The sequence below is a fragment of the Cyprinodon variegatus genome, unplaced genomic scaffold, assembly GCF_000732505.1.
Source record: "Cyprinodon variegatus isolate N-32 unplaced genomic scaffold, C_variegatus-1.0 Scaffold157, whole genome shotgun sequence".
NCBI classification, from domain to species: domain Eukaryota; kingdom Metazoa; phylum Chordata; class Actinopteri; order Cyprinodontiformes; family Cyprinodontidae; genus Cyprinodon; species Cyprinodon variegatus.
In genome coordinates, this window is record NW_015150610.1 from 445,080 (window position 1) to 460,185 (window position 15,106).

At 36.4% G+C, this 15,106-nt stretch overlaps 1 protein-coding gene across 3 annotated transcripts; it reads right to left on the bottom strand.

The window, feature by feature from the left end:
- Window positions 1-255: 255 nt before the first annotated feature.
- mapk8 (mitogen-activated protein kinase 8) lies at window positions 256-12,859 on the bottom strand. Of its 3 annotated transcripts, none has more exons than XM_015377657.1 (12): window positions 12,663-12,859; window positions 9,898-10,064; window positions 9,003-9,132; window positions 8,825-8,883; window positions 8,584-8,722; window positions 7,230-7,395; window positions 6,393-6,464; window positions 4,230-4,412; window positions 3,999-4,123; window positions 3,613-3,676; window positions 1,656-1,733; window positions 256-479 (listed from the first exon to the last, which is right to left on the bottom strand). In XM_015377657.1, exons 1-12 carry the CDS (start codon window positions 12,669-12,671, stop codon window positions 286-288), a joined length of 1,386 nt encoding a protein of 461 aa, XP_015233143.1. In that variant the 5' UTR covers window positions 12,672-12,859; the 3' UTR covers window positions 256-285. The 3 variants fall into 3 exon arrangements, with proteins under 3 accessions (XP_015233143.1, XP_015233142.1, XP_015233144.1); XM_015377656.1 differs by lacking the exon at window positions 6,393-6,464 and adding an exon at window positions 6,877-6,948; XM_015377658.1 differs by lacking the exon at window positions 6,393-6,464 and adding an exon at window positions 6,877-6,948 and having other exon boundaries at window positions 256-484; window positions 12,663-12,858.
- Between the last annotated feature and the right edge of the window lie 2,247 nt (window positions 12,860-15,106).

The following is a 15,106-nucleotide window of genomic DNA, read 5'->3' on the forward strand; positions in this document are numbered from 1 at the left end:
CTCAAACCCCTTTCATTACATACATCACAGTTTCACATCAAAACATCTTCGCGTTTTGTTTTTTTCTTGCAGCAAAAATACAGTAATCATTAAACATTTTCAAAACACAATTATTACAGCAGTATAGGTAAAAAGGGGACAGAGAGCAAACTGTACAATAACTGCTAACCTCTACAAACTACCATGAAGTTCCCTTTGTCTAAACAATCTCCCAACAAACACACACACACAATGATGAGGAAAGGTATTGTTTTGAACGTATACAGTAGATGTGTGCTTGGGTAGTTATCTACAGCAGGCCAGCGCACTGAGAGAGGTGTGACTGTCCAAGCTGCTGTCTGTCTCTGAGCCCACAGCGGGGTCACTGCTGGGATCGGTCGGCTCCGTGGACATGGAGGAGACATCGTTGGCTGAGGATGAGGAGGAGGAGGAGGAGGAGGCGGACGTGGGCTGAGGAGGACTGTCGATCACTGCTGCACCTGTGCTGCGAAAAACAGGCAAACGCATAAGTTTCAGTGAAATATACAGAGCACCACCATTTCCTGATGATCTCAGACTTTTCATGTGGACCACATCAGCTAAAATGTAACCTTGTATTGTTAAAAAAAATTATTGAATATAAAGAAAAACTTGACTTCAAATTTTCGCCATTTCTTAATTTACACAACCAATCCCAAGATGTAAACTTAAATTTTAGATGCTCATTTCATCAGAAAGGATACAAAACTTTTAAAATTACATTATTTATAATTACTGTACCATAAGTTGATAATTTAAACAAAAAGTACAAACAAAAAAACTGTTCATTCATAGAAAATTGTAAAAAAAAAAATTGCATTAAGCAATGCTCAGCTACTGCAGTGCATGTCAACATTCAGAAGATTTCTGCAGAGCTGCATATTTGTCCTTCATATGGTTTAAAGACACTAATAGAGAATAAAGACACAACATAATCTTGGTGGTGATTAGTTCTCTCTTTTTAGACTGCTCTAAGAAGTGTGGTTTCCTTGTCTTTAAAGTTTTGTTCCGGTCTTCAGCCACCTTCTTTAATTTGGGCAGGATTAAAACCAATTCAGATTAAATTTCATTATTCCTTTGATCTGATCTTATGACATAACGAGAGAAGATGATAAACCTTTGCTAAAAAATTGTTTCAACGAGGAGAAAATAGCTAAATGGGTATTTTATAGGGAATAACAGATTATGTGAGGAAAAAACTCTAAAAACAAAAATAGATAAAAGAGATTTAGAAATGCAGATATAAAATAAAGCAACCCCAAAAGGGATTTGTTTCAGTGCTTGCCTTCAGTATAATACAAGAGGAGAAAGAAATTTGTAATAGTAAAAGTATAGGAAAGGATGTCAAACTGTGGCTCTTTGTCTCCAAGTCTCAAGACTTATGCTGTTAAACACATCTAGGCAGGATTTTAGTAATAATAAAAGTTTTTTGTAAGTCTGCCAAATAGCTAAATAAAGGTTTGACCTAGAGAAAAATACAAGTTTGATCATTCTTGATTATATGTTATTATATGTCATTTGTAATATTCTGTTTACCTTTGGGTTGCACACCACATTGTTATTGATCTGGCATAGTTTCAAAATAAATTTATATTTCCCCCATCATAACTAGAACCTAAGTTCTAGTGATTACTCACCTAGAGCGGTTGGTTGACCTCTAATTACTCCATTCTTGGTCCGTTCCTCCCATTCAATAACTTCCTTATAAATTAGTTCTGAAAAAAACAAAAGAAAAAGAGCAGCAAAAGGTCAAGTGAGGCTGAGAAGATTAGGGGGAATTGTTGATGCATTTTCAGGACCATCCGATCTTTAGAGTTAGGTTGGGGTGTATAACATACTGCACATCCCAAACCCCAATACCTTTCTAATTTGGACTGGGTAAGCTGATGTGTGACCCTTCTAAAAATGAGTGAGGGGTGATTATCACCTGACGGGAATTGAGATGAGCTCATCTTGCTGCACAACTGAAACTGATATTAAATCATTTTCCTATGCTGCGAAGACTTCCTAACAGCAGAAAAACAAACACTTTAAAATTATCTTTAAATATAAAACACGTACAGGTGTGTAAAAAATAAGTGATCCAGTCTTTTAAGTTGTGATTCTTTTTTATACCTACAGTCCCGTCCAGAGGGTTTTGAACCCCCCTAAACTTTGTCACATTTTTTTTTCCAAATGAAAAAACACAAGCTTCTGTGCATTTTATTAGAAAGAAACAAAGAAACAAAAGTAGAGCTTGATTACAGAAAGGATACAAGCTGACAAGGGTGGCAGGTATCTATGTTTAGCCTCTTTACACTAACAACACAAATCTAGTAAAACCAATTTCATTCAAGAGTAATAGAATTTGTAAAAATTTATTAAAAAAAAAAAAAAAAAGTCAGCCAGTATGTCATTTGACTTTGGTATAATTAAACCATTTCTGGGGAGAACACAGAGCTTTGTTAGAAAATATCACAGAATAAACTGTATCATTAAAATCAAACAACATAGACCGTATTCATATAGGCCATGTGAGCAGCTACCCAGGGTGACAGGCTGTACAGTGTAAGAAAATATATCGTGAGCTGTGTACTTTTAAGACCCTTTTTTAAACCCTCATCAAACAATTTTGGGCTGGAAAAAAATTGTACAGAGTATTCCCAGCCTAAGATGAAGTTGGTATTTAACTGTTAGAGGAGCATTATTCAGAGAAGAAGCCAAGTCGCCAATGATAACTAGAGGAGCTACAGAGATTCACAGCTCGGGTGGGAGAACTAGTCAACATGACAACTATTAGCTGTACTCTTAACAAAATCTGTGTTTTATTGACTAGTGGAATGATGTTAAAAGAAAGACATAAAAGGTCCTATTAAACGGTTATAATAAGGTTCTCTGAGCTGACCTAACAATACCTATTAAACATTCTCTAACACAGGGGTGCTTTTATTCTGCATTGACAGGGAAGCTGGTCACAGTTGATGGGGAAATTGTTGGAGCTGAATATAAGAAAAAACCTTGAGGAAAATCTGCTAAAGGCTGGAAACCCCAAGATCTTAGAGATACTTAGTCAAAATCCAAACCAAAATCCAGATGGAAAACTTGCACAATATTTGATCATTTAGACTTAGACAACATTTATCCTTTTGTATACACAGAGTGTATAAAAATTTCAATTTCATTTTGTACAGCTTTCATGACAGTTCCATTTCTTAAAGTGCAGCAGTGATCAAATGTAAAGTGTGGGAGAAAAAAACATGCTACAAAAAAAAAAAAACGCATTGATATGGGTTATAATGCACTCTCTCTAAAGTCTGACAGAGCCTCATGCGCTAATTTTATCATAGCAAAGGTGCTTCTACTCAACTGATTCACATACAATGGAAAATTGTTGGTCTAATACCAAAAACCCTAAATCAATACAATTTAAGGCTGCAGGTGCAATCCAATTTGACAAAAGGTCAAGTGGTATGAAAAGTTTTGGATAGCATTCTGTTTTTCAAAGACAATCACTTAGGGCAGACCTTGATGTGTATTTATTTGTGTTTCAAAGTGAGTCACCCGAGAAGTGAATGTTGTAATTGCAGAGCTAGGAAGCCAAGCAGGCTGTCTAACCTTTCCACTCCTCGACAGTATGATCTCTTTCATCCAGTGTCCTGTCAGGGATCTTTGGAGGAGGCTGAAAAAGACAAAACAAAAGAATGACACCCTGGTATAGCAAGTAAAACTTCCACCGTCCCAATCCATTTGATGCAAGACTTAGACTTAGATTTTATTTGTCATTTTGTGTACACAAGTGTAAAACAAAAAGAAATTTCGTTTGGAACAGCTCACTGGACAATTTCATCTTTTTTTAAAAGTGCAGCCTTGAAAAATAGTAAAAAATAATAAATATATAAAAACAGTAATATAAATAAACAATATAAATAAATAATATAATTAATAGAAATAAAATATAAAGTAAACACTTGTGAATTATCTTCAGCCATTGGTCCACTTACCGCCTCCACTTCAGCAGGATCATACCAAACATTAATATACGGGTGCTGCAAGGCTTCATCTACAGAGATACGCTTTGATGCATCAATGACCAACATCTTGGATAACAGGTCTCTAGCTTGGCTTGCTGTGAGAATGTATAACAAACAGGTAAAGGTACATTGGTATTAATCACAATAACAATGATAAAACACAGAATTGTGGTTTTATCTTTCAGAGGATGATATAAACACCTTTTAGTTTGTTGTGGTCTGAGTCAGCAGGGAACAAAACATCTGGAAAGAGTTTCTCAAAGCTGTATCCTGCGTACCGTGGTCTATTCTCCACATACGTTCTCACTGAGTGGTTCAGCTTCATTAGAAAATCCTGAGATGGAGTACCTAGCTGCTCAATCACCTTGTTCCACTGGTCGATATCTGAAGTGGAAATGTTAAAGGAAAGGACCTCACACAAACACAAGCTGATATTGTATCTCTCCAGAAGGGCAGCCTGACATTTAACTTAGCTTTGAGATTCACACATATGCAGCTCTCCTTGAGTTTATATAAACAAACACACACACAAACACACACACACAGTTTGTACACCCACCCCACGCACAGCACAAGGTTAACAGTAATGATTAACAGCTTTTTAATTTTAATTTCTAAAACCAAAGCAGTATGCAATATGACTTTGGCTCTAAAATACAAAAAGAGCAACCAAAAAACAACAACAAAAAAACTAAAACATGGCAGCATGCCTCATACTGTATCTGGGGGATATTGTTGGAAAAACACTTCGTCCCAATTCAGCAAAAGTCTAAAATACTGGCATAAAAAACTCAAACCAGTACTGAATGATTTTTTTTTTGTACGAATGCTATAAATTATTGAAATATAAAATTATCAATAAGGATATAACCTATAGATCCACATTCTTTTCTTTTTTAACAATAACATAATTTCCCTAGTCATTTTTAATGAGCTCTAGTAAACTTTAAGTTTACTAAACTTAAAGTAAACTTTAAGTTACATGTAGGCTTTAAAGGCTGCTAGAGTCCATCCAAACGGCCAAACATGCAATTGATTTCCATAGCGTAAAATAATATCGTTACAAATATTGCATCCTCAGTCCATTAATGACTGTAATATTGCACATGCTGATAAAAGATAAACAGGAAAAGCTTTAAAAGCCTTCCAACACCTTGGCTTATTAACCCAGAAATTCCTTTTAAACTTAAAATAGATTACTAAAGACATGATTATGATCCAGTGATTAATTTACTTGTATTAAAAATTTTTAATAACAGTTACTTTTTTTTTAATTGCATGATTTAAAGAAATCACTTAAAGTTGATTGTATACATTACCCACTCTGGTGAGAAGCTGAGCTTGTGGAATCAATCAATCAATATATCAAGATGTAGGAAGATTTGTCATCTTCCAACATTGTTCGACTTTAAAAAACCTGTCTTGCACAGATGTTGTTCTGCATGCCTTTTTCTGCAAAGCAGGGTTGTAAGTTTCTTGAAACAGGTTTCTTCCAGAAGAAACTAAACCCTGCCGCAAATCATGCCATATCACACTTTTATAAAGCGCAATGTAAAATAAAAGCATTAGATTTCCAGAAGGAACCAAATGAGACCTCGCTTTTAACTCACTACTTTGTCCTTTTTAACAATTGGACCAAAACGTCAACTTTTTCAGCTTATTCCTTTGTATTGAGTGTTCTAGCTTTGTTTTGTTTCTCTTAAGAAAAAGTAGTTTTTTCATTTAAGACTGAATCGACCACTAATTTCTTCATTTATAGATATTAAACAATACTGGGCCTAAAGTTTGTTTGACTCAAACCTGCAGCTAAATTTTATACCTCAGAAAGGACAAAACTTTTCTTTTTTTTTGGTTAATATTTTTTTTCTCATTTTTAAAATCATATCTTCAAAATAAGCGATACAGAATAACAGATAACTTGTATAAAATGAAAGGTTACCAATTTATTTTTATTGTGTGGAGCTATATTAAGATTCACAATGCTATCCACATTCAATGGTAAATCATTTGTGTACATTATGCTTAAGAGGCATTTTTTCCTTATTCAATCTCATTTTAATTAGGTACCCTTGAATGATAACTGGTTTTGTAAAAATATATGGCAGCCTGTGTATATATAAAGAAGGATAACTGTATCAGTAAAGAGACTTTAAAGCAACTATACAGCTGTTAAAGAAAAAAACAACAACCAGAAAGTGCACTTACTAGAACCATTTATCAGCAGCAGTAGTTGCAGCAGTGCAAACAATGTAGGCCATGTAGCATGTGATGGATAGAATGAGACAACAACAAAATAAGCCCGCCATGATGCTGGTGGATTTCTTTATAATGAAATGATGACATGATCAATGAGGGGAAGGATACGATCAGTGCCAGGGAACAACACACTTCCCCTGATCATCTCTGCCACAATGCAGCCCACTGACCACACATCCACTGGGGTGGACACCAGGCAGACAAACGGGTGGACATGCAAATAAATAATAGAGAAAACAAATCTATGAAAACAGATAAAATGTGAAAATTAAAGGGAATGACAGAGGTGAAAAGATGAAAATGGAAGCCATTCTAAAATGTTCTGCATGAAAGAGAAAAAAGCCAGGGCCTTTTCTGCTACTGAGCAGAAAAAAACATAAATAAATGTGAAAAGAAATGACATCCTTGCTAGAATTTGCAGTATGCAACTACTTATCGGCGCTGAATTATCATTTTTTTGTATGTTCATATTTTTAATTAATGAAGAACCAAAAAAAACGTTAAAAAAAAAAATAAACTAAAAATAATAAGGAGAAAGCCTGCGAGGAACAGTAAAGACTTGAGTTGGAAACTTCAGCATACAGAAGGATACAGTCCCTTCCAGGGAAAAGGATTTTATGGCGCACCATTTCTGCCAGAATGCAGCCCACTGACCATATGTCCACTGAAAAGCGGACCACGTTAACCAATGCCAGTAAAAGTAGTGAGGAAGAATACATAGCAACAGGTTAGTTAACAAGTTACAGGCTTGTTAGTGAACATATATATAAAAAAACCTTTTCTCTAAAACAACAGTTTTAGTCACAAAAACATTCAGTTTAAGGTAAAGAAAGAATAATGAATGAATGTATTCATTCATTTCAATAATGCATAGCTATGATTCACTTCCAAAAAGAATGATGCCATTGAATGGACAGCAGATACCGTATTAAACCAATCACTCACCATTGGCCTGGTAGCCCATGCCAAGGATAACTTCTGGTGCTCTGTAGTAGCGTGTAACCACATATGGCGTCATCAGAAGGCCTGTGGCCGCTGTCCGAGCCAAGCCAAAGTCCAAAATCTTCAGTGTGCAATCAGACTTGACAACTATATTACTGGGCTTCAAATCCTACAAGGACATAGTTTAATTTTAATTTAAGAAAGGAGTTTGACAATCAAATAAAACAAAACAAATAACCCCCAAATAATCACTGGAATGTAAACTAATTTTAAAATATTTACAAGGCTTTTCGTTTCCATTATCAATATAAACCTGTGGATCAGGTTTACATTGATAACAGGGTTTAGGTCAAGACCTAACTCTTAAACAGCAAACACTCTGCTGCTGCTAAGTCCGGTGGAGAATCTATGATGCTGTGGGCCTGTTTTTAGGACCAAGGAAACCTTGTTTGAAGGCATGATGTCATGTCGATTCTATGGCATTTTTACTTTTGTACAAAAACCTTATGGCCTCTTCAGAAAACCTGAGAAATGTGCTATTGTTAGGTGTTTCAGGAAGACAATGATCCAAAGCATGTGGCCAATTCAACTCAGACATTTTTCTGAAAAAAAAAAGTAATATCCAGTTACAGATCTCTCTCACAGCATTAATATCTTCAGTATCTGAGCCCTAGATTTAATGTATCATCTACACATACTTAAAATTGTTTAAAGTTAAATGTTGAAACCTACTTAAAAGACGGGTTGGGTTTTTAAAAACTTCCAAGGTGTATGCTAATATATCTTGACCAGAGCTCATAATAATTATGAATGCAGTATCTGACATGAAGAGCTCCACACCGTGTTGTTTCTTTTTTTGGAAAACTGGGTTTGGATCAGGTGGACAGGGGAAAACTTAACTTAGATAGCCAATGTCCTTTATAGAGGATCTGCACTCCAAGTGCCCTTCTAGTTACTGATGCATATTGCAAAATGATGCACCCACCCGTCATTGTCAGCTTGGATGTTAGCATCAGCTGATATCAGCAACACAATCGCTGCAGGAAATTCTGTGGTGTTCAAGGGCATTTTGCTCTGATTTTAAGGCTCAGTCGGTTTGTGTTTAATCCATCTCTATTTTCAGCAGAGATCGTTACAATACTGAATGGCTATTTTACATTGTACATGGAGCTATCTAAATGCTTCTGTCACTAGTTAAAGAACTATATTCATCCAGTTATCCCGTAATCGTGCCAGTTGACTGTGTTCCCTTACACCTCAGTGTCAAGTATCACTGCAATTTTCCCAGCTCAGGACTTAACACTTCCAAACGTTGGCCTGCCTTCAGGCTGTGTATTCATCACCAGCTGCTGCTCACCCTGTGAATGATTCCAGCACCGTGGAGGTGTTTGATACCACACAGCATCTGATAGAGCAGATAGGACAGTCTCTCGTGGTCCAGCTCCATTTGAATCACCTGACACAGATTGGCATCCATCAGCTCCATCACCAAGTATCTGAGAGAACAGAAAAGGGTTTATGATCCTGGCAGGGAATCATTTTGGTAATACGTCATGATCTGATTCTGGTAACAACGCAGGCTATTTTTATTTACTTACACATCTTGGAAATCTTCTAACGATTTCTGTGGCGTGAACACATTTAATAGGCCAATGATCTTTAAAAAAAAATAAAACAAGGAAAATGGATTTAGTCATGCTATTATATAAATTTAAACATGTTTAGGGTGTATTAACACATATATTATACAAGTAAGGAAATATATTGCACACTTACATTTTTGTGATTGACACATTTCATTAGAACTAGTTCTCTGTATGCTCTCTTGGCATGGGTTTGGTTTTGAAAGGGTCGACTTAGCTTCTTGATGGCAACATTTCGTTCAAGGATTTGGTCATACGCAGAGCTGAAGGGCAAAGATAGCGAGAGAAATGCATCAAAAAGAGTGAAACAAATAAAAGTCTTTATGCCCATATGTCCAAAAAGAAATAAAAAGTAGAGCTGAATCATTCAGAATTGTGTATTGCCATTTTCCCCAACTGTAAAAAGTGTTTTTTTAAATAAAGATGCACCTTGCTCACTCAAAATACCATAAGGCTTTTCTGCCATGAAAAATAAATTACTTGTATTAGATTCAGCCTAACTGTGCCATTTTTGTAAAATGCCATTATATTTTTCTTAAAAATGAAGACAGAGTTCACGTTTTAATGGGATTCTAGCATGTTATATCCTTACCTTAACGTAGACTATAAAATGTTCGACATAATTTCTGTACTCCATTGAACCTTCCTGTTATCAGTTGAAAGTCTTGCTCTCTTTTTGCTTGAGTTAACTGCAGGCAGGTTGATATGTAGAAAATGTATGCTTTCTTTTAAACAGCTTTTTCACCAACTTCATTCTTAATACCTTACTGTTCTTAGAAAATAGCTAACCCATCATATACAAGTTTTTTTATAGCTAGCTCTAATCATCAAATACAAGTCATGAGCTGTTCATTTTTGGAGGGCATCTCTTATAAAGATTTACCTAATGCCATATTTATTAAGCTCACAAAAAATGGTATCTAATGGTTGTTGATCCTCACAATTTTTCTGCAATGTGTAGGAAAAGTTGAAATGTTATTTTGTCATAGCAGGTGTCAGCAGAATATGAACGATGGTGAATTACTCACCAGACGATTCCCTGTGCTCCAGATCCGATGGGTCTTAGATTTCGGTATCGCTTTAGTACTGTAAATGTTGAATCCCCAACATCTACGCTGTAGAACTCTCTGTCTCTCTTGTTTTTGTTCATGGCAAAGTCTTCAATTACTGCTTTCTGTGCATCCAGAAGTGTTCTCTGTGAAGAAGGAAACAGGACTGAGGATCCAGCAGAGCGAGACTGACACTACTGATACTGCAGGAGTTGCTGAGCAAATGGAGAAGTAACAAAAACACCAATAGAAGAAGAGATTCCTGCACTCAAAGAAACTATTCCGACCTTGCTGCCTTTCATGCTGATTCAAAGCAGTTTCCTTTCTCTGCAAATTCTGGAAACCCACATGGACAGAAGATTGGATGTCATCATTTGCAATGGCAGAATAGCAAGCTAAGAGCTCTGCTTCATCATACGCAAAAAAAGTACTGAGAGTGAATTCCTTGATGGAAAAATCAAGCTTTGATAATTGCTACGAGTCTAAAGTACAGCCAAAGACAAGTATAAAACACATTTCACTCTGAGCAAAGGCAGCTTGCATAAAACACCAAACAAATGTTTGTGCCAGTAGATTTGCTACTATTTGCAAAAAGGTTAAAATAAATAAAACTTTCAATTTCTTCAGTTGTTACATAAACAGTGCTCCAACCCTCCTCATTCTTCCACACTGCTGAGAGAAAGCCCATATGAGGGAAATAATTGCCAGAATGAAGTGAGTCAGCTCTCCTTCTGTTGCACCAACGTCACAAAGACGTCCATAACATCCACCTCCCTCGCAGAAATGAAAATAGAAAAGAAGCTTCTTTTTATAATACAGACAGGAAGACAGCTGTCCTTATAAGAGTTATGCTTGGATGGTTGCTTTCTCTTACAATATTACGATTATCAGTAAATAAAAATCAAGACACCGCAAAGAATCTTTCTGTGAGCCTGAGATGTTGCCATGAGATGAATTCCAACACACACACACATAAATGTTAATGGACTTGCTATAAGATGTAATGATTAAAAGAGCTATTTATTCCCCTAAATTAATTACACTTTTTCAGATTGTGTTTTTTCAAGCCAAGTTGCATACAGCCACATCAGAGGCCAGGCTCTGTAATACTGCACTTTAGTTTGATGTCCCAACAGAAACAAAAACAAACACACAGGGCCCTGCATGGGCTAGATATGGCAGCTTTTCACATCCCTCCTCTACACTAACCTTTTGAGCTGTTGCCATTATGCAGCTTTTATAAGCAGAACCAGAAAACTGCCACACACACTGCCATTTTCTGGTTCAAACAAACATGTTCAAGATTGTATTTCCTACATTAGTAAAGTTAGTTTATGTCCTGATTTTCTTCTGATTTTATCTGCTTGCTGGCTCCATTGCCTTATCTCTTTCACTATTACAGCAATATTATAAAGAAAATTCATTTCTATCAACGTTGCTGCACACTATTCAGGCCACCCAGAAAAGTGGTATATATATATATATATATATGAACAGATGTACAAGAGAGTCATTCTGTGGGCTTACTGTTTTAAACTCACTCAAGCCTACTTCTATATAGAAAACAGCTTAGTAAAACTGATTACTTGTAATAACTTTTAGAATAATTATTTTAAAGGCTATTATTCATGTGTATTTTTTAATATAAATTAAGATATCATCAGGGATTTGATATATATATATATATATATATATATATAGATATATATATATATATATATATATATATATATATATATATATAAAATCACAAAAATGTATAATCATAACACACATTCATTTCTTGACGGTTAAGATGGCTGATAATGAACAACTACAATTTTGCTTCAGACATGACTTATAAAGGGACTACAGCAGTTCCAGCTTGAAGCTATACATTATTAGAAAAAAAATTACCATATTGCAAGGACAAAACCTATGCATAATCTACAATTTCCTCACTACTCTTGTCCCTCACCATAAGCTCAAGCATCTTCTTCCCTAAAATCTATATCAAAAGGCTCAGAAATATTGCATTCAAGAATACTTTGACTGTGATAACATATAAGTCACAACTGTAAGGAGAATCTCTATTCCATATATTGTGTGGCTCTGCACGTTTGCATCTCCTACCTCATTTTTTCCTTCCACCCAACTTTCCATTAATATTCCGTGATACAAACACAAAGCCCCTTTAGCAGTGACCTTTAGAGGCTGCAGTGACCTTGTGGAAGGTGCCAATAACCATGCAACACCACATATTATGTGGCTATAACTGTTCACAAAGTGTTTATTATAAGAACGTGCGACATTTGAATTATTTTATCAAATATTATGAACCCAGCCAAAGGTAATGTTGCATCACTCCCTCAGGTAAAGGGAAAAGGAGCCCACTGAGTCACATTTGAGGTACATGATTGAAATGCGGCATCCGGAAACAGAGATGCCTGCTGAACTGATTCAAACAGATTAATCTGGGGCTGGACGCCACATAAACACATTATTATGGAGGACATAATGGCATCTGTAGCGCACTATGACAGTGCCGTCGGTGATGACTGTAGAGCCTGTGCCTAATCCAAACGCTGCATAGATGTATTTTTCTACATTGGCGGCAGTAATTATTAAGTTGGGGAAATACATGGAGCTGTAATACAAAGTAAGGGGCTGAAACAACATGCATGCAGCCATTTACGACCCTCCCCCCACGGCCCAAACAATGAGCAGGACTGTTTGGGGAGCCGAGGTGTGAATCCTCTTCTTACCTCTGTCATCAAACCAACAAGCGGCCGATCCGTTTCCAAAGCGGCTCCGGCGAGCGTCGAAACGATCCAGACCGACTTCACGTTTGTTTATGCCGCCGCTGAAGGATGGTTTATCCCGTCGTGGGGCTTAAAAATACGTGACCTCACCGATTTCATTGCCTACGTTTCAAACCCGGCTGCTACTGACAGGCCAGGACGCGCAGTGCGCACAACAGGGCATGCGTCCCAGTAGCGCGTCAGACATGGGCAGAGACACACCCACCGATCCTCCTCCTCCATGCACGCGTCCATCCTTCCGCTTGTCCATCTTTACAACAATGTTTTTGGTCTACTTCCGGTTGCTGCTTGATAGATAACATCACTTTATTATCTCTGCATCTGGAACAGTTTTAGTTTTTTTTTTCCTGTTTTTAGGTCTAATTGAGGAGGAGGGCGCATATTACCTCTGTTATGTTGTTGTTATAAGATCATTCTGATAAATAGGGGTGGTGAAATCCTTGTCAAAATATATAAAGACTATCTCATTAGAAAGTCAAATTATTTTATGGAATTGAATGGGATTTTATTTGACTGACAGACCAACAAAAAAATAGTGTATGCTATAGTGAATACATCTTTTTTGCATTTCTCAAAATATTTTACATATTTATCTGGTCTTCTTTGCATAATACCTCAGTCAGATGTAATGGAGAATGCATGTGAATAGAAATCTTTAATGGATTTAGGTCTGAACTTTAACTAGGTAGTTCTCAAATAAGTGTGATTTAATCTAATTTTATTGTAGCCTTTGTTGGGCCCATAACCCTGAAAAATGAACTTCAAGAACAGTCTCAGTTGTGTACAGCCTATGACTGCGTTTCTTCTAGAATTTTCCTTTATGAATCCATATCCATATTTCCATCAACTCTGCCTGTGGCAGAAAAGCATCCCCACAGCATGATGCTCTGAATATGCTGCATCACTGGGATGATGTATCCAAGGTGATCTTTAGGTTTTACTTTCCCTACCACAACACATGAAATGAGACACAGCACATTTAGGTTTCATTCCTGGATCTGAGGTGCTTTCCATGTAATAGGAAATAGCACATGAAATGAAATTTGACTTTTAAAGGTCATTGATGCATAACCATGGTAACTGCATTTGCAACAACCACAGACTGCTCTGTTAAATCCAATAGCGGTCCAGACATAGAATATATGAATTAACTAGGATAGCAAGAATATGGTATTATCACCTTATATTTGTTAAATAATGATCACTTGCATTGTGAGAAATTCATAATGCTAATAATTTAAAGTAAACATTCCTTTATTTAGAGTTAAGCTAACTAGCAACAAGAAAGGCAGTAATACACATTTAAGAGTTCTTTGCCAACTGCCAATATATCTGATGTTGATGAAGATATCGGAGGCTGCCATCAACACCTTTGTCGTGACTGTGACTGGCTGGATGTGCTCTCTTCATCCTCCGACATGGGAGCTGGCTCAGAGCTCGTCTGCCTGGCTGTGTGTTTCCTGGACAGGGCTGCCTTTTACAGCTGCCTTTTGTATCTCTGCTTCTGTCTGCTTGAACCCCAGCTGGCCTCGGCAGATGGCCGCTCACACTGAGCCTGGTTCTGCTGGACGTTTCTTCCTGTTAAAAGGGAGTTTTTACTCTCCACTGTCGCTACAAGCATGCTTGGTGTGATGGATTGCATTCGAGTCAATAAGTCAATGCAATCAACTTGTTTTCCTTAGATAGAAAACTTTGAATCAATTTGAATGCATGATCTGGTGAACTGTAAAGTGCCTTGAGATGATATATGTTTTGAAATTGTTGATTTTACGGTATGTTTTTTTTTTTATTTATGTCATTAAAGACAATCTGTAAAGTTAATGAAAAGAAGACAAATAAAAATAAAGCTTGTACTATTTTTAATTGCAATTTAAAACATTTACAAGATAAGAAGCTGTTTTTAATTTAACCTATGTATACAATAGATATTTAAGACATTTAATAAGTTAAATTGGTCTTAGTTAGTAAATAAGATTATGAGGGTGGGCTGCATCTTAGCGCAGTTTGTAGCAATAATGCCTTGCAGCAAAAAAATCCTGGGTTCCATTACCGGCCCAGAACTTTCTTTTCTGTGTTGGTTCTCTCCAGGTAAAACTCATGTTGCATAAATTTATAGCTTATTAGTTTCAGTTCCCTTTATAAAACAGTTCCTAAGCCACTACTTTCAATTCTAAATTGCTTGGAAAATCTTATCTTTTAAGACATACCACCAAAAGGAGAGATCGAGGAAGCAAAAGTAAAAATTTTAAACAACTAATCGTTTGAGGGTTTTATTTTCTAGTGCAGAGGTCTTCAACAGGGGGGTCGCGAATGTCTTTGTTAATTACTTTTTTTTATATTCCCTCCTGCAATTTTTTGCACTAATTAAAATGTCTTTAAATACACAT